At 45.5% G+C, this 19,801-nt stretch overlaps 1 protein-coding gene across 3 annotated transcripts in view; it reads left to right on the forward strand.

The window, feature by feature from the left end:
- The window catches only part of fam13a (family with sequence similarity 13 member A), a 259,712-nt gene that overhangs the window by 111,148 nt on the left and 128,763 nt on the right, over window positions 1-19,801 (forward strand). For all 3 annotated transcript variants that reach the window (XM_084319360.1, XM_084319361.1, XM_084319362.1), the window contains exon 6: window positions 13,601-13,690. In XM_084319360.1, the coding sequence (XP_084175486.1) occupies window positions 13,601-13,690 (90 nt within the window). The remainder of the gene's footprint in view (window positions 1-13,600; window positions 13,691-19,801) is intronic.

Consider the following 19,801-nt stretch of genomic DNA (forward strand, 5'->3'; position numbering starts at 1 on the left):
TATAGCACAGCGCACACAAAGCCAAAACTTACTACATTTACATTTTCTATCAACTACCTATCGATCTTATGCCAATATTATTCTATATCTTATTAACCCATTATTAACCCATTAACCCCTTATATCCATCCTAAACCATCCTCCGCCAGCGCTATTTGTCTATGGAGATGTTCACCTTCTTTGCAGGGCTATAACTTTAAATTGTATTGCTAAATTGACATTACTATGGCCCATTCAACATCAATTATCTATCGTTCAGGATGTAGGAACGTTTTACTTTTTCATTCACACATTCATACTAAAATACCGTCTAGAGTATAAATATGTTTTTATCGTTTTCTGCAGTATTTCATAGAACGTGAGATATAGGCCTAAATGCATATATTAGATGATCAAATGCATCAAATGTTTGATACCGATCAACGTTATATTAAAAATGTCAACTGTACATGGTCCTAAACGTCATGACTGGTCATCTGCGGGTGAACGGAGGGGGGGGGGTCGTTTATAATTCAATGACCGACGTTAAATGATTCATGTAGTATGGGTGATATATTGATCAGAGCAGTTTGTATCGAAAATGGTAAAGAAAAATGCTGAAACTCACCCCAGTCTCCTCGTAGCGTTGGGTGATGAGAGTGGAGCAAAAAGATCGCTATTATGGGATGTTGATCGATGCGATCCATTTCCGGTTTGTATATTACTAATACACGTCCAAATCATGTTGATTATTGAGTTATGGCAAATATTCATATCGACTGTGTCTATATTGAGCCCCGGGACGATCACCGAGTGGCCGGACGAAAATAGGGGACGGACTAGGGCTGGGCGATATGGAAAAAAATCATATCGCGATAACGATATGATAATGTTATCATATTTCTCGATATCGATAATTATCGAATTGTTATAAGTATTAATTTATTTTTATTTATTTTTTTTAACAACAGATGTATGTTTATTTTGCAGCAATTCTTTGTCATTGCCGCCATCTTTAGTGTTACATCCCCTCACACTCCAGTTCTCAGGCTGCAGCTGGTTTAAAAGCGAAAGTAAACCGGCTTCTCTGCTGGCTGTGGCTCCAGGGGAGTTGAACAGTTCTGGCTCTGCTAGTTTATTTTCGATCTTTTGGCGCTTTTTTGGTGGACAAACCACCGCACATGTGCACCGTGACTCGTGACTGGAGTCTAGCACACATAGCCTACTGTGTACAGACGGTTTCAAACTGTATTTTAAATTAGAAAGCAAACAAAATAAATGGACAAGAGAAAAATAAATCTCAATTTGGTCAGTATTGTCATTTGGACAAGCAAAGCCATTACTTTAAGTTGCAGGCAAGAAAGACAAGTCTGTCCACTGTCTCTGGTTTTAAAACTGCCCTGTTGCAGGTCACTAAAAAATAAATAAATTAAATAAAAAAATAAACGATTTTTCGATTTTTTTTAAATTTCGATATTCGATATCGATTATTAAAATATATCGCGATATTTATCGTTATCGTTATATCGCCCAGCCCTAGGACAGACCACTTCCGGTTTGGGCAACTTCCTGTTTGGCAACTCGCCGATCGGCCACCAGGTGGCGGTATTGAAGCGTTGCAGAGTTGTGCCGAGTCCCACAGCATCACCCAAGACTCCGTGGGTGAAATATGAATACCATGATGAAAATATGAAATATTGATCTCAAAGACGCCTTACGGCGTCATTGGCAGATTACGCATGGCGGAGAATGACGTGTTAACACGTCATCGGCGGAGAATGGGTTAACACTATTTTATCTCGTTGGTGAGCTTTTCATATGTGTGCGTGTGTGTACATGTGTGTGTATGTGTACATGTGTGTGTATGTTGTGTATATGTGTGTACATGTGTCCTTCTCATAGGGGGCCCCTGGGGCTCCTCCACCAGAGACTGCTGACCTACAGGGAACCCCTCATCCAGACATGACTCTTCTCAGGATCACCTTACACACACACACACACACACACACACACACACACACACACACACACACACACACACACACACACACACACACACAGCCATGCTTTCATGCATTGTGGGGACATCCCATAGACTTACATTCATTCCCTAACCCCTTACCTCTATCCATAACCATATCCTAACCATAACTCATAACCCTAAAATGGCTCCTTTAACTTGTGGGGACTGTCCCACAATGACAAAAAAAAAGGGCACACCACACGTCACACATATCATTTCTTAATCACACAAGCTATCAGTAACATACTCCCCCCCCCCCCCCACACACACTTGACTTGACAAACTATACATACATACTGTACCAGTCAGTCCTGAGGGGGAGCCTGTTATTTGACCTTCCTCCCACAAGCCCTTCTCTCTTACTGTAACGTGGTGTCGGCATGCTCTGGCCTGGGGGGGGGGCGCAGGGTGCGTGTATGACAGTGTTTGGGCCGCTGGGGGGTGCGTGTATGACGGTGTTTGAATACTATTTCTATTGGCTGGAGGGAGGTGGAGGTGCAGATGGGGTCGCCCACCAGAGACACATTCCCAACCTGTTGAGTCTATTCTGGGCCCTGTTGTCGAGGCCGTCGGAGAACAAACAGCAAAACAGCAGAACACACGTATTCACAGTGCTTTGTAATTAAAACAGAATGTACTATTGTGCTATTCCAATGATCTTAAGTTAACACGGTAGAGCCTGACCAACACTGGATTTCTTTTGAGGGCCAATACCAAAATAATTCAGATACCGGTATATCCGCCGATATTCACATTATATTAACCTTTTTCGCAAGGATCCCTCAAATTTGGTTATCGGAGATATGTACTGGTGGCTGAATATTTTACAGTCAAACAAACTTAATTATTGTATACATATATATTACTTGATGTATACAAATTACAAAATAATTAATAAATAATGAAAATAATTTGTACTGCATCCAAAAATAAACTGCATGGTTTGCGCCTAAGTAAATCTGCAGAGGACTAGCTTAAATTGGGCCTGGCTAGTTAACGATAGGTTATGTAGATAACCTAGTTATATTAGTATTGGCTAAGCGTCCCGCTCTGAGCCTTACGAGATACTCTATATCTCCTGTGATACCTAATGTATCTCCCACGAACAAAAACACATGCACCCCACCTGTATGGGGCCCCGCCCCTTATGGTGGTACCACCCATATAATCATGACTCTGGTCATGAAACACCCTTCCTCGCCAAAAACCCGTCCCAGGAAAAGATCCCTCAAGAGGGAACTCAGGGCGCGCAGAGCGGGACGCTTAGCCAATACTAATATAACTAGGTTATCTACATAACCTATCGTTATATTTCGTATATAGCATCGCGTCCCGCTCTGAGCCTTACGAGATAATGGGGAAGAGCGGGCGCGAGACCCGACAGATGTACCCCCTGAGGACCCGTAAGCCCACATCAAGGGGTGCGGGGAGCCCTGTCACCCCATCCTTCCTAACGAAGGGGGGGCGCAGTCAACTCCACCAGAATGCGAACAAGAGGGAGCCAGAACCCCTTGAACACACCGTACAGGCGGAACCACGTGTGACTCAACACACTGTGGCCCATACCCATACACTCCTGCTACCAGACCAAAGGACGGGAAGCAGGAAAGGCCACAGACCCCAGAACCGCCTGGGAGACAGAACCCCCGGTCATGTCCATGAGGTAAAACCTTACAAAGGGGCCCGGTGAGGACCATGAAGCTGCAGCACAGATGTCCTCCACCGAGGCCCCACCCAGGAGAGCGGCAGAGGCAGCCACCCCACGAGTGGAGTGCGCCCTGACGCCCCCAGGGGGATCCTGCCCAGCCAACGTGTAGCAGAGGGCAATACCCTCGCACAACCAATGGGACAGGCGCTGCTTCGACAGTGCCTTACCAGCACGAGCCCCACCGTAACAGACAAAAAGCTGGTCGGTAACCCTGAAGTCCTGAGTACGGCTGAGGTAAAACCCCAAAGCACGGACTGGACATGACAGGTGAAGGCCCGCATCTAACTCACTAGTGTGAGGAGGAGGACGAAAAGCCTGAACCACAATATCCCGGGAGCGGAAGGAACTCCGGATATTCTTAGGCACGAAAGCAGGATTAGGTCGCAGAGTGGCACCGCAATCGGTCCGAAAAGACAGGCACTCTGGACGTACCGAGAGAGCACAGAGCTCACCCACGCGTTTAGCGGAAGTGACAGCCAGTAGGAACGCGGTCTTGAAAGACAGCCGTCCCAACGGCGCCTGCTCGAGCGGCTCAAACGGGGCCAAGGACAACCGACCGAGGACCAATTGAAGATCCCAAGTCGGAGCCAAGGAGCGTTGCACCGGCTTAACGCGTCGAGCGCCAAGCAGGAAACGCTTCACAAGAGGGTGGCTGAACAAGACATCCCCCTCAAATCCCTCATGATAGGAGGATATAGCTGCTGCATATACCCTCACTGTCGAAGCCGACAGACTATCAAGAAGAGACTGGAGATAACCCAGAACAGCATCCAGGGGGCAGGAGACTGGGTCCCAGCCCCCCCCCCTTACACCATTCTTGGAACGCACGCCACCTGCCCGCGTAAACCGCGACAGTGGAGGGAGCATGCGCACACCGGATGGTATCAACCACTGCGGGATCCATCCTCTCCAGACTCACCCTCCCACCAGCCACACCACCAGGCGTTGACCCAACACCGGAGGCTGGACAAGCACACCGTTGTGCTGCGAGAGGGCCGTCGCTGACCACGGAATGACCCAAGGAGGAGCGACCAGAAGCTGGATTAAGACCGGGAACCACACTGACGTGCCCCGGTCCGGCGCGACCAGGATCACCGTCCTGCGCTCCCTCCGTATCCGCTCCAACAGCTGACTCAACAGCTGTACAGGAGGGAAGGCGTACAGAAGACCGGGCGGCCACGGAAAGGTCGAGAAGGCATCCACCCCCAAGGGGGGATGATCCGCTCGACTGAGCGAGAACCACAAGGGGCACTTGTGAGAACGTCGGCACGCAAACAGATCTACCGAGGCCTCCCCGAACCGATCCCAGATCTGTCTGACTATGTCGGGGCGGAGTTCCCACTCGTCGCGACGAGGACCGCCCCGAGACATTATATCCGCCGCCACATTTTCCGTACCAGGAACGTGGAGCGCCCGCAGACTGCGCAGCCTGCGGGATGCCCATAGCAACAGTTCGCGCGCCACCCGGAGCAGGCGGGCGGAACGAGTCCCACCCTGCCTGTTGATATATGCCGCCGCCGTCACATTGTCCGTCCTGATCAAAACATGCCTGCCTACCACCAGGTGGCCGAGCCGTTTGAGGACCAGGAGGACCGCCTTCAACTCCAACACATTGATATGCAGGACAGCTGGGTCGGCATGACCCGTCCAGCTGCCCCCCACTGCGTGGGTCCGAAACGCCCCTCCCCAACCTGTGAGAGAGGCGTCGGTGAAAACCGTGACGTGGGAGCCACTGCTGCCCATGGGGACCCCAGCGGAGAGGATACCCAGCCTCCCCCAGTGGGCGAGATCCCCCCATATCGACAAAGGAACCGTCAACCGTCTCCCTTTGCCCCACACCGGATCTATTCTCAAAGAGAGAAACCACCTCTGTATCCGCCTCATAAGGAGGAGGCCAAGAGGAACCACCGTGTGGGCCGCCGACATAAGGCCCAGCAGACGCATCACCTGCAGCGCCGTAACCGTCCCACCCAGACGGAAACCCCCGAGCGCGTGACGGAGATCCCCCCGACGCTGCTCCGAGAGGGTCGCAAGCATGGGCTTCGACCTCAATGTCAAGCCCAAGTACTCCACCTGTTGACTGGGAAGAGGGGTACTCTTCTTCCAATTCACAGCAAAACCCAGGCTGGTGAGGAATTCCACCACCAGTCGAGTATGAGACCTGGCAACCTCCTCTGAACGGCTGAGGAGCAGAATGTCGTCGAGATAGAACAGAACTCGTATCCCCCGAGGACGTAAAGGCCCCAGAGCAGCCGCCACGCACTTGGTGAATGTGCGGGGAGCCAGAGAATAACCGAACGGCATTCCGTGGTACTCGTACGCTACGCCCTGAAACAGGAACCGTAGGAACTTCCTGTGAGGAGGGAAAATGGGTATGTGAAAATACGCATCCTTCAGGTCTATGGAGGTGAACCAGTCCCCCCTCCTGACAGCAAGCAGAAGGAGTCGGACGGTCAACATCCTGAATGGTCTCACTACAATCAACCGATTGAACATGGACAGATTCAGTATAGGTCTGACCCCCCCAGTTTTCTTGGGCACCAGAAAATAACGGGAGTAGACGCCTGACATTGCGTCCTCTCTCGGGACCACAACGACGGCCTGCTTCGCCAACAGAGATTGAATCTCGTCGGCCAGGGCTGTCACCGCGCCCGACCCTAACAATAGGGTCGGCACCAAACCTGAGAACGGAGGATGGGGCCGCGCAAACTGCAAAACCAGCCCCGCCTCTAACGTTCTCCTCATCCACCGATTCAAGGGACATTCCCGTCGCCATATGTGAATATAATCCCACAGCGCCCCCGCCGTCAACTGACGCTGGGCCGCAAGGAACAGCAGATAATTGGCCCGGTCCCCCCCGTCGTGCAAAGCACCCAAGGGGGGACCCCGACAGAAAGGGCCGGTTTGATACGGGAGGAGCGGTCATCAAACTTGTGGACACACACTCACCCCCTGAACACCCCTCCAGCACACGCTGAGGAGCCGTTCCGCAGCCAGACACGCAAGGCCTGAGGACCCCATGGGCTCCCACACGCCGAAGCCCTGCAGTGATATTGCTACCACTCAAATCACGCCAGCCTCTCCTTTGCAGACCACTGCCGGTTTGACGGGAGTGGGAGGCAACAGCGCGATACCCCGCCTGGCGAGGGCGAAGCCGGGGTAACCCCTGCTGAGCATTCAACAGAAGAGGCACCGAGTCCCCCTGCTGACCACTGGAGCTAGTGGCAGCTGCAACACCAGGTTCCACCCACCCACAACCTGCGGTGTAGGAACCACGCGACGACGGAACATTCTCACGGACAGACCCAGGCTCAGCCATCAACTGGGTGTCAGCCCCTGTCTCCATGAGAAGTGAAGAATGGGGCCGCATACGCTTCAAAGAAGGTTCGCGGCCCGCAGCCAAAGGAGAACGCTCAAAGCCCCGCTTCTGGGGATACCAGAGAGAGGACTGAACGGGGAGCGGGCTGCTCGCGGCAAAATGACGACGGGGTGGTTTACCAACCCCGAAATCACCCAAAATGGCCGATCCCTCGGCCGCCAAGACTGTCGGCCTTGCGAAACCCTGTCGATTCTCCAACCAGGGCACCACTGGCGGGGGAAACATGGCCGCCTGTCGAGGATCTCGCCACAGTCGTTGACGAGACCGTGCTCCCACCCCTGGCTGCACAGCGTGAGGCGGTGTAGGACCCGAATCAAAAACCGCCTGCGCCTCCACAGAACGCCCAAAAAGACTATCTGTGGAAAAAGGAGTCGTGAGGAGAGAAAACCTATCCTCTTCCCCAAGAGGAGACTGCTCCAACCAAAGATGCCTAACAACCAAAGTCGATAGCATCCGAATCCTCCCCGCAGTTATAGCTTGCGACTGAGTCAAGATCTCTATAACACCACAAACATGAATCACGTTCATAGTGTCGGTTGGACTCAAAGACCTACAACCCGACGCCATCTTGGATAGGAAAGTAGCCAGCTGAGCCACAACACTGGCCGCCGCTAAATGCCATCCTGCAGCAGTATACCACTCATTCGTCCATACTGCCACCCTCCGAGCCGACATGCTATCAAGCAACGGCCGGGCGGAACGTCGTTCATCCCCGCCTGGGCACAAAAAAGAAGCTACCTGGCTACTTAGCCAAGGTACCCCCGGGCTGCACCCCGTCGTCAGCCCCTTCACCCGCAAAAAAGGTAAATAGAGCTCAGCGAACCCCCCCACACCCACCACCGACTGACCTTCATCAATGAAGGCGGCAAGAGGAGGGAAAAGCGGAATCCCGCGGCGGGGATTATTAGACATTCCAGCGTCAACATCAGCGTTAGCAGAAGAAGCAGCAGTAGCATTAGCATTAGCAGTAGCAATAGCATTAGCGTCAACAGCATGTTCCAGGATCGCCAAGACATCGCCCACTACAGCGGAACGATCGCCGCCCCGGCCCTGGTGCCGAAACATACTCCACAGCACGACCAACACCGACATTGACGCCTACTGACACAGACCTCACCTTTGTACAAGCCGACCCGATAGCCAAACCTTGTACGCTGCCCCTCGGTCCGTCGCCGTCAGCCGAGGAACCACCAGCATAGGTCCGCGTCGTCGAAACAAGCTCCGGAGAATCCAGGGAAACACAATCCTCCGGTAAGCCCTCAACATTATTAATCTTCCTTAATCTTTTCATTCCGCTAGCTCGCATGGTGCATAGCATCCAGTACGCTGGGACGAAAATAGAGGAAGGGTGTTTCATGACCAGAGTCATGATTATATGGGTGGTACCACCATAAGGGGCGGGGCCCCATACAGGTGGGGTGCATGTGTTTTTGTTCGTGGGAGATACATTAGGTATCACAGGAGATATAGAGTATCTCGTAAGGCTCAGAGCGGGACGCGATGCTATATACGAAATATAACTGGTTAACCGTCTGTAGTGTGATAGTAAAGGGTTAACCTTCTGTAGTGAAAAGGTTAACCTGCTGTTGTGTGGCAGTGAAAGGGTTAACCTTCTGTATTGTCGCAGTGAAAGGGTTAACCGTTTGGTAGTGCAGCAGTGAAAGGGTTAAATTGGGCCTGGGTGTAAGGGGGAGACTTGAGACTTCCAATGAGCCCGTTTTCATTCAAGATATCTTGAGGTCAAGGGACCCCTTTGCTCATTTTCCCTCCATCATCATTTTGCTTGAACTTGGAGCAATGTCTACCATAGATATATATAAACTAAGACTAGATGGCGCAAGGCGGAGTCTCCCGCCTAGTTCACCGGCGGCCATCTTGCTTCAGTGGACTGCTTCTTTAAGGTGAGTGATCTGCACAAACAAAAATACTCTTAACTCGCTGAAATCGCTTGGAAGAATTTGTATAATTAAAAAAAAAAATTCATATGAAAGTATATTATAAGTATGCAGTATGATAACTACGAGCACAGTATGGCGAGCACAGAAAGACTCAGAAGGAGCTTCTATCCCCAGGCCATCAGGCTGCTAAACGAACAATAATCGCTAAACGAACAATAATCACTATGCAACAACCATCAAATGCACACAGCACACACACCCACACGCACACACTCACTCAAACAAACAACACACTGCAGCACCCACTCTCCACACTTTAGATCACACAAACACACTTACACTTTATATTTATTGATAAAGGATTTGCACTACAACTCGTACACCTACTGTGAATTGTACCTAAACTGCACCTCGTCCATTTATGCCTTGCACTATATAGTATTGTATATTAGCACACTGCACAGTATTGTATATTGTATGGTAACTACGTCTACGAACACTGTACATATGTCTAAACTGAACACTGTGACCTCTTTTTTTACTTCTAATTTTTACTATTTTTACTATGTTTTTATTTCATACTTATCTTGTCATGCACAGTCTCTGGAGCGCAACAGTAAGAAGCATTTTGTACAAAAGTATTCTGTACTTCTGTATGACAACTATTAAAGAAACTTGAAACTTGAAACTTGAAACATATCTGACGTTTTTTAACAAACCAAACGGTTGGAAATTGAGCAAGCCATGGTTATTTCAATAGTACATGCACTATAGGGAGGTGTAGTGGTTACGTCATTGCCTTTTTTCGTGTTCCACCCTCTGTCCAACCCAATGCATTTCCCCATTGCCCATTTCTAAATCGTCCTGTTTAAAACAAATAAAGCATCGGGCGCCCCAGTGGCGAACCACATAAGGCACTGAGTCGCGGCACGGCCGACCCGGGTTCGATTCCCGGACCCGTCGATATTTGCCGAATGTCTTCCCCCCACTCTGTCTCCCGTTCCTCCTCTCTCTCTCTCTCTACTGGACTGCCCAGTAGTAAAAAGCGATAAACGCTAAAAAAATAAATCTTTAAAGCATTAACACTTTAATCGCCGATGACGTGTTTAGACGTCATTCCTAGCCATGCTCATTCTTCCGAAGACGCCGTAACTCGTCTTTGATATCAATAATTCAAAAATCTGTGATCGAAATCATATTTCTCCTCCGGAGACATGAGATGTACTGGTGGCCTATTGCTTAATGACATGTCATGAGTGCTGCTTTTGCTTCCGCGTTTTCCCTGATTGGCTGCGCCATGCCCCGCGGCAGGCGCGGCAACCGCAGAGCAGAGCGGCAGAGCGAGCGGAGCGGCAGAGCGCGAGCGGAATTAGGGCGGAATTAGGTAACCGCCGCAGGAATCCGCCATGATTTTCATTCGGCGCTTCAGCTCACCTGGCATAGCAGCGGTCCGCGGTCCTGCGGTTCGTTGTTGACGAGTTCGAATCCCATGAATTTTTTTTTTTTAACGTGATTTTTTTTTTACGTGTATTCTTTCGCCGGTTAAGGTTAGGCATGGTTAAGGTTAAGGTTAAGGTTAGGCATTGTTTCGGAGTTGGTTAAGGTTAGAACGGTTAAGTTTAGGCGCTGTTAAGGAGCTGGTTAAGGTTAGAGTTTGTCAAAGAGAATGGCAATATTCTTTCTATGGTTAAGGTTAGGCATGGTTAAGGTTAAGGTTAAGGTTAGGCATTGTTTCGGAGTTGGTTAAGGTTAGAACGGTTAAGTTTAGGCGCTGTTAAGGATCTGGTTAAGGTTAGAGTTTGTCTTAGAGACAGCCTATTTCCGCACTGCCGCTCTCCCGCGTTGCCGCGGTCACATGGTCAAATTGTCACATTCTTGCACTCATGACCTGTCATAAAGCAACACGCGTACTGGTGAGCTCCACTCAACTGTCTAACGGTTAAAGAGCGCCATCCGGTGGCCGATCGGCAGATCGGCCAAGAGGGAGGGGCGCGCCAAACAGGAAGTGCTCATCCATAATCCGTCCGGGTACTCGCGATCGGTAGCCGGACCCCATCTCAACACACTGGATAATCAATCGCTCGCCCTAACTCAATAAACAACGTTATTTGGACGTATATAGTATTATACAACCTGGAAATGGTTCATCAGGATCAACATCCCATAATCTAAAAATGTCTACTCCACGCGCATCCCCCGACGGCGCGAGGAACATACGGTAAGATCCAGCGTTATTTTCTAACGTATTCCATATAAACTGCTCTGATGACCATATGACCCACACTAGACGAATGGTATAACGTTGCCCACGGAATTATAAACGCCCCCTCGCCCATCCGGTCAATATCAGATGATACGTAGTAACTTCTAGAACCACGTCCAGTTGAAATTTTTCATCTGGCAACGATCGCTACCAAACTGTATTTGATCATCAATATAATGCATTTGGAGCTATAAATCAAGTTCTGGAGAAAGCTGCAGAAAACGATAAAAACATACTTATACTTTAGACCATATTTTAGTATGAATATGTGAATGAAAAAGTATATCGTTGCTACACCCTGAACAATGGATATAGGACATTGAATGGGCCATAATAATGGCAATTTAGCAATAGAATTTAAAAAGTTATAGCCCTGCAAAGAAGGGGAACTTCTCCATAGACAAATAGAGCTGGCTAGGGATGGTAAATTATGAATTTGAACCATGGTGTACATTTCTGTGCTTATTCATCCACAAGCTATTAGCTCAACATAAAAATATTCACAATTAATCATAAAAAAAAAACGCCAAATTTTATTTCAACCAAAAATGCTTAAAAAATAATGTTAGTGATAGAAGGGAACTCATTTTATGCAAAACTGGAAAGCTTTTCAATTTCCATGCGGCAGAATTGTTACAATAGCCGATAATCCATTTTCCCAATGATAAATCCCTATACGGGTGGAACAACCAGTGACTGGTTGGGAGTTTTGGAGAGAGTTCCAGTCATTTGCTGCAGCAAAACTAAAGGAATTCTGGCCAAAGACAGTGTGGGCCTTGGGAATAGATGATGAGTGATGAGATCGCTGGACCTCATCAAGTGGTAGTTGTGATGGGAAAGGTGCAGGAGGCTGAGAGGTATTAAGGTGTCTTTCCCTAGTCGATTTATTGTAGACGAGTAGAAGCCAATGCTGAAGTCGCCTGGTGTGGAGGGTCAGTTTGTACAGTTCACAATGGTGGGTGGGAAAAGGTGCATCAGTGGCTAAACGGATGGCTGAGTGATGGGAGAACATCAAGCCAGTTAAGGGCACACTAGGAAGACTTCTACATCACACTAGACAACGCCAACGCTGCCGTGTTCACGTCAGGCCCATAGGGTCATGCCTACGATCCCGGAACACGCAGTCGTCTGGTTATCCGGAGATTCCCGGTTCGATTCCCGCTCCTCCCGGGCAGCGTGTCGACACTTAACCCCTAATTGCTCCCGATGAGCAGGTTGGCACCTTGCAGGGTTGCCTCCGCCATCGGTGTATGAATGTGTGAGTGAATGGGTAGAAATGTGAGGATAAAAGCGCTATATAATTGCAGCCATTTACAACACACGACACAACACAACACAACACACAACACACCACCACATAACACACCACACACAACACACATCACACAACACACAACACACCACACAACACACCACCACACAACACAAAGGTATTTCTCATCACTGTCGAGTCCCTCTGTACCAAAACCAAACCGTCTGAGTTCCAGTTTGTCCCCGGGGTGCTCTAGTTTATTGTTTATGTTTGTATGTATCATGCATTGTATTGTTTATGCATGATGTGTAATATCTGCTTTGGCCTGGCTGATTTGGACCACAGGGACAATATCTGAATCACATCACGGTTAGGGATGCACCGATCCGACTTTTTCAGTCCCGATACCGATACCTGGGTTTGGGTATCGGCCAATACCGATACCGATCCGATACCCATTGTCCAAATCCCCCCCCCCCCCCAAAAGTACAAACAAATTAATTTAATTCATGTTTTTTTTTTTTTTTATTAAAATATATATTTTCTTAAGAATTGTAAAGGATCATAAGTGTGTTTTTGATTTGTTGTAAATAAAGACAGAAAATAAACTTCATTCATTCAATTAATAAACTGTATGCCTCACTGTCACTGTGTGGAAGAGACTGGGATCATTATTTTGTGCAAGGCTTGACTTAAAACATTACTTTCCTAACTTAGTGAAACTAAATGTAACAAATTAACACATAGATATAAATGTACTGAATGGTTATTTCTTATTTTATTTATTATAAAAAAAAAATACGATAGGCCTATATATATATTTTTTTTTACCGATACCCGATCCAGCTATTTTACTGATATCGGCGGCCGATACCGATACCAATATCGGATCGGTGCATCCCTAATCACGGTATCTCCCATCTGCTCTGCAAATGATATTTGACATATTTCCACAAGGCTCCAGTTACAATGACTAGAATCAGAGAGCAATTGGAGCCTGGGTGCTATTCAGCTGGCTACGGTAGCTCCCTAGGGGGGCGCGCCGCATGGAAAGAATGTAAATAGAAATGTTCCCTTTTGTCTCATCTCTGTCCACAGGAGGCGCACGTGACCGAGACGGACGCAAATAAGTCACCCAGCGGTGCACCCGCACCAAAGATGCCAACGCCCGCTCCCAGAAAGAACAAGGTGTGTGTGTGTTGTTTTTCTGCCCCCCGCAGGCTCTGGGGTATGTGTGGGTCTTTGCATGCTTGGATACACCTGTTACAGAACACAATGTTTAGGCATGGGTTTGTAGGGTGGTTTTATGAAGTGCAGACACACTGTGTATGTTATATGTGTTGCGGTTCCCAGTACGGACCATGCTACACATTCCCTCACATTGTCCTCTTAACACCAACCGTGTGATCTGTGTGACATGATTAACATGGGTATGTTAAAGGTGGGGGGCCCTATCTGCGTTTGCCTTGAAGAGGTTATCAATTTTCAGCGTGGCTGTCTGCACATTCAAGGTGATGTCCCAGCTCACGCATAGATGAATAGATGATGGTGTTTTTGACAGTTTGCATATACCATAACCTGATAATAATAATAATACAACTTTATTTGTATAGCACCTTTCATACAGGAATTGCAGCTCAAAGTGCTTCACAACAGAAAAAAGACAGGCATAAAATTAGCACATAAAGTGCAGACATAAAATCAGTTTTTCACATTAGGATCTAATATCCCAACAGGCCACCTTATTTATGGTTTGATTCAGTTTAAAAAAAAAAAAAAAAAAAAAAAATAGACAACAATAAAAAGAGTACGATAGAATAGACCAATAGTGCAATACATTTTCTTTTACAGTGCAATAAAATGGTTCTGGATTACTGTTTTAACAGTTTAAAGTCGTCTGATAGCATCACTGATACGTACTGATACCATGTTGGGCTCTGTAGATAGCAGTGTTTCCCTTATATGCATTCAGCAGCGGCGCTGCACCACTGCTGAATTAGGACCGCCGCTGCTATGAACTAGACTATTAAAAGAAATATATTAAAAAAAAATTTATTTATTTTCATTTGGGCTGTAGGGGGTGCTTAATGTAAAAGACTGGCCTGAGGAACAGGCTGCAGGGAGACCATCTGGCCGCTTGTATGCGTTTCAGCTAGGGCTGAACGATTAATCGATTTTAAATCGAAATCGTGATTTGAAATGATGCAATTATCAAATCGCCAAAAAAAGAAAACCGCAATTTTTTTATTATTTCATTCTTAATTTTTTACAATTTATTTAACCAGGAAGTCCCATTGAGATACAAGATCTCCTTTGCAAGTTGTTGTTATTGTTGCAGGAACGGTTTGGGAGAGGGAGATAAGGGGTTTTAGATTGTGTGTTGTGAAGTTTAGACTTCAGAGAGGGAGAGTAAAGTACAGAAAAAAAGGTACCGTTGGGTACCGGTATTGATTCCCAGGTAAAAAGAAAACATTTCAGACTCGGTGTCCCGAACAGACCCACAGTGTAGGCCAGATGCAAGCCGCATTTTACAATAAACCTCTGTGGGGCTGCTTAAAAAAAATTATAATTATAATTGCAAATTTAATCGCAATCGCAATATCTGTCCGAAAAATCGCAATTACCGTACTTTTCGCACTATAAGCCGCACCTGACTATAAGCCGCAGCAGCTAAATTGAATGATGTGTACATATATAAGCCGCACTCGACTATAAGCCGCATGTGTTTTAATGTTTAATTACCATATGTAAGGAGTGGAGCCTGCGGCTTAATTTGACTCAACACGGGAAACCTCACCCGGCCCGGACACGGAAAGGTTTGACAGATTGATTGCTCTTTCTCGATTCTGTGAGTGGTGGTGCATGGCCGTTCTTATCTTGAGCTTTAAGTTCCCACCTCTACAGAGAATGACTCCCATTGGGACACAATACTGTCGGACAAATAACATTAACTCATTTACAAGTTGTATTAAGTTTAGCAAGTAAGGGAACAGATAAATAACATTTCAATGCAGTAAAAAAAGCAATATTTCGATTTTCGGGTTTTGTCCACATATAAGCCGCACCGTTATACAGGGTCGAAAAATGGGGGAAAAAGCCGCGGCTTATAGTCCGAAAAGTACGGTAGATTATTTCCCAAAATCGTGCAGCCCTAGTCTCAGCATCAATGGGCCCCCTACCAGTTTTTTTTCTTTCAAAAGCCCAGGAAAATGAAATGCTCTAAGGCAGAATGTAGCCTATGCCACTGAGACTTCTTAGGTGTAAAGTGCTGTTGTAGTGTTATGATTTGTGTATGTTAGACAGTTAGTATGTTAGTATTTATATTATCTATTAAATCATCTACCGTATATCTATGTTCAATACAAATAGTGTACTTTGATTACAACTACACTGCAAATATTTTTTATATCAAGTGAACATATCTTGTATTTGGTACAATAAGTCTATATTGAGTAGAATTATCTTGAGTTATCTTATCCCACTGACAGATAATTTAGCTTTTTTCTGATTTTTGTCAATTTAATCTTGTTTTAAGAAAACAAAATTTACATTTTCTTAAAACAAGATTAAATTGACCAAAATCAAGAAAAAGAAATAAGCAAAATGATCTGTGGAATGAGATAATTCAAGATAATTCTACTCAATATTGGACTTATTGTACCAAATACAAGATATTTTCACCTAATAAGATTTCTTTTTTTGCAGTGTACAAATATGCAGCTACCTGGGCCTCCAGAGCACTTCTAGTGTGTGCAGACACACCAAAAATATCCTAGCAAATTCACACGCACATGACTCCATGAACATAAACATGAATATATCTCGAACAATTCTAAGGTAGTTTTAAGTTATTTATATGGCAGCGTGCGCTAATATGGATTCCGGCGGCACGTGCGCATGCACAAATATGGATTCCGGCAGAGTGCGTGCAGCACAGCACTGCTGTTGAATCTTTTTTCAGGGGAAACACTGGATAGCATACTAATAATTTATAATTATTAATAATTACACCCTCCACAATCTTCCCACTCCTTTCTCATCAATAGTAATATATGTCATTATGGATCACAAATTATTATCAGTTTCCTTATTATGATTATCAACTGTGTGTCTCAGTTCAGAGCCCGGAAACTTGAATGTTATGAGCTCAAGTGTGACCTATTGGGTTATGGTAAATGGGCTGCATTTATATAAAGCTTTTATCCAAAGTGCTTTACAATGTATGCCTCACATTCACCCATTTAAGGGCAGTTAAGGGTTAAGTGTCGTGCTCAAGGGAGGAGCAGGAATTGAACTAGGAACCTTCAGATTACCAGACGACTGCTCTACCTCCTGAGCCACTGGGTTGTTATACTCTTCAGGTTGTTATACTCTTCAGTATATTGTGCATTAATAATAATAGCAGGGCACTGTTTACATTCTAGAGCTTTACTGTGTTTACTGTGTACTGACCTCAATGTGTAGAACATGGCACTAATACTGCCGGGGTTAGTGGTTCAATTCCCACTGGCGCCACCCATACTAGAACAAGGACACGCAGTGTCGTAGATGCAAAGCGCTTTACACAAAGCACATTTCCTGTGAGCCTCCACTAGAGGCAGAGTGGCTAACCCAGGAGTGAGTAGAGTTACTGAATTACTGTCGAGTCAGTTAGTGGAATCACCAGCGGCAGAGTGGCTAACCCAGGAGTGAGTTACTGAATTACTGTTGAGTGAGTTAGTGGAATCACCAGCGGCAGAGTGGCTAACCCAGGAGTGAGTTACTGAATTACTGTTGAGTGAGTTAGTGGAATCACCAGCGGCAGAGTGGCTAACCCAGGAGTGAGTTACTGAATTACTGTTGAGTGAGTTAGTGGAATCACCAGCGGCAGAGTGGCTAACCCAGGAGTGAGTTACTGAATTACTGTTGAGTGAGTTAGTGGAATCACCAGCGGCAGAGTGGCTAACCCAGGAGTGAGTTACTGAATTACTGTTGAGTGAGTTAGTGGAATCACCAGCGGCAGAGTGGCTAACCCAGGAGTGAGTTACTGAATTACTGTTGAGTGAGTTAGTGGAATCACCAGCGGCAGAGTGGCTAACCCAGGAGTGAGTTACTGAATTACTGTTGAGTGAGTTAGTGGAATCACCAGAGGCAGAGTGTCTAACCCAGGAGTGAGTTACTGAATTACTGTTGAGTGAGTTAGTGGAATCACCAGCAGCAGAGTGGCTAACCCAGGAGTGAGTTACTGAATTACTGTTGAGTGAGTTAGTGGAATCACCAGAGGCAGAGTGGCTAACCCAGGAGTGAGTTACTGAATTACTGTTGAGTGAGTTAGTGGAATCACCAGCGGCAGAGTGGCTAACCCAGGAGTGAGTAGAGTTACTGAATTACTGTTGAGTGAGTTAGTGGAATCACCAGAGGCCCCCCCACAATACAATATTATATGATACTAGAGTCACAATACTATAATATTGCGATTTATTACCTTTTTTCAACTGCAACTTATATCCCCAACGGAAAAGTTTGTTTAATCTGAAATTAAAAAATATCTATTTGATCTAATAAGATAATGTTTTCAGTCTGTTCACCTCATTCCAATCATATTTATTGCAGTAAAATGGGATTGTCAAGCAAAAGAAAAAGTATATATATATATCGATACTTGGCCTCAATGTATCAATATAATATTGCGATGCAAAATATCACAGATATTCTTCCCCACACCCCTACTCAATATCATAGGTGATTGTTGTTTATGACAGTTGGCCATATACAGTAGCCAATTAGACCACAAATAGATTTGATTGATTGAAAATTGTATTAACTTGTATCTTATCTTATATCTTGTAACATATGGAACACAATAGTAAAGAAATACAAGCTAGAAAAAGAATCCAAGATACTGAGATGGATAACACACGACAACAAATTCAAACCAGGGATAGACAACCATGGGTTCAAAAGATGGGAACGGGGGGGGGGGGGGGGGGGGATAACAGCAATATGTACAATGATAGAAGGAGGGGAGATGCAGACTCTACAAAAATGTAAAGAAAGATTCGGACTAGAGAATAGAGACCACTTTATATATTTACAGATTAGAGATTACTATAACAAAGAAATAAAACAAGACAGAGACAAAGAACAGAATGGGGTAATTAAGATAATGGTAAAATCATATGAAGGAAGGAAGGGTATATCAGCACTATATCAGGCAATAATGGACAGTAAGGAAATTACAACCTTGTATATAAAAGAAAAGTGGGAGAAAGAATTAGAAATAGAGATAACAGAGGAGGAATGGTATAACACATGTAAGATACAACAATCAACCACAGGATCAAGGATATGGAGGGAGTTTGGGTGGAAAAACATAATTAGATTCTTTATAACGCCAGAAATACAGGGCAATTACACACCAGCACAGAAACCATGTTGGAGAAAATGTGGACAAGAAGTAGCGAACCACACACACATATTCTGGGGATGTCAGAAAATAAGAAACTATTGGGAAGAGATAGGAGAGATAATAAATGAAATAGTAGGATATGAAATACCCCAGACAGGTACTATACCTAGGAAACTTGTCACAGAAAGACATTCAGGGAGAAGACAAATATTTGATTAAGATACTATTAGTAGCAGTCAAGAAAGCACTGACTAAGCTGTGGTACAGGGTAGAAGCACCAACGAAGGAACAATGGACAGAGATAATAGAGGGGATACAGGAAATGGAGAGAATCACGCATATGCTGAGGCTGCAAGAGGAGACATTTGAGTCAAAATGGGAAAAGTGGGAGGAATATAGGAAGAAGAGGAACGACATCACAGAAGGATGAAAAGGAAACAAGAAAATAAATTGAAATGTAAATAAAAAATGTAAAGATAGAAATGACCAATGAACCCATGTCACACCCTGTCTTTTATTTCAGTTTTCTTTTTGATATTATAATTTTTTCTTTATTGTTTCTGTCTGTTTAATAGTATTGTACATTTTGTATGTGTATTTTGTACCAGTATGTTTGTAAATCAAAAAGAAATAAAAAAGAAATAAGTAAAAAAAAAAAAAAAATTATTAACAGATTGCAGAATGGGTACAATACAGTACGGCTCAATACACACAATTGTTATGGGGATGCAGACCACAGAAATACTTTCGTCTTGTTTACATCAGGGTCCCCCATTTTCAATTCATAATGATCACCAGATTTGATAATAGATTTCCCAAGTAACTCAAAAACATAACAACAAGGGATATATCGACACCAATAATGTATTGGACATCAAGCCAATTGGCAGTGATTAATAAAAAAAATCTGA

This window comes from Notolepis coatsorum, assembly GCF_963971535.1.
Source record: "Notolepis coatsorum genome assembly, chromosome: 7".
NCBI lineage: Eukaryota > Metazoa > Chordata > Actinopteri > Aulopiformes > Paralepididae > Notolepis > Notolepis coatsorum.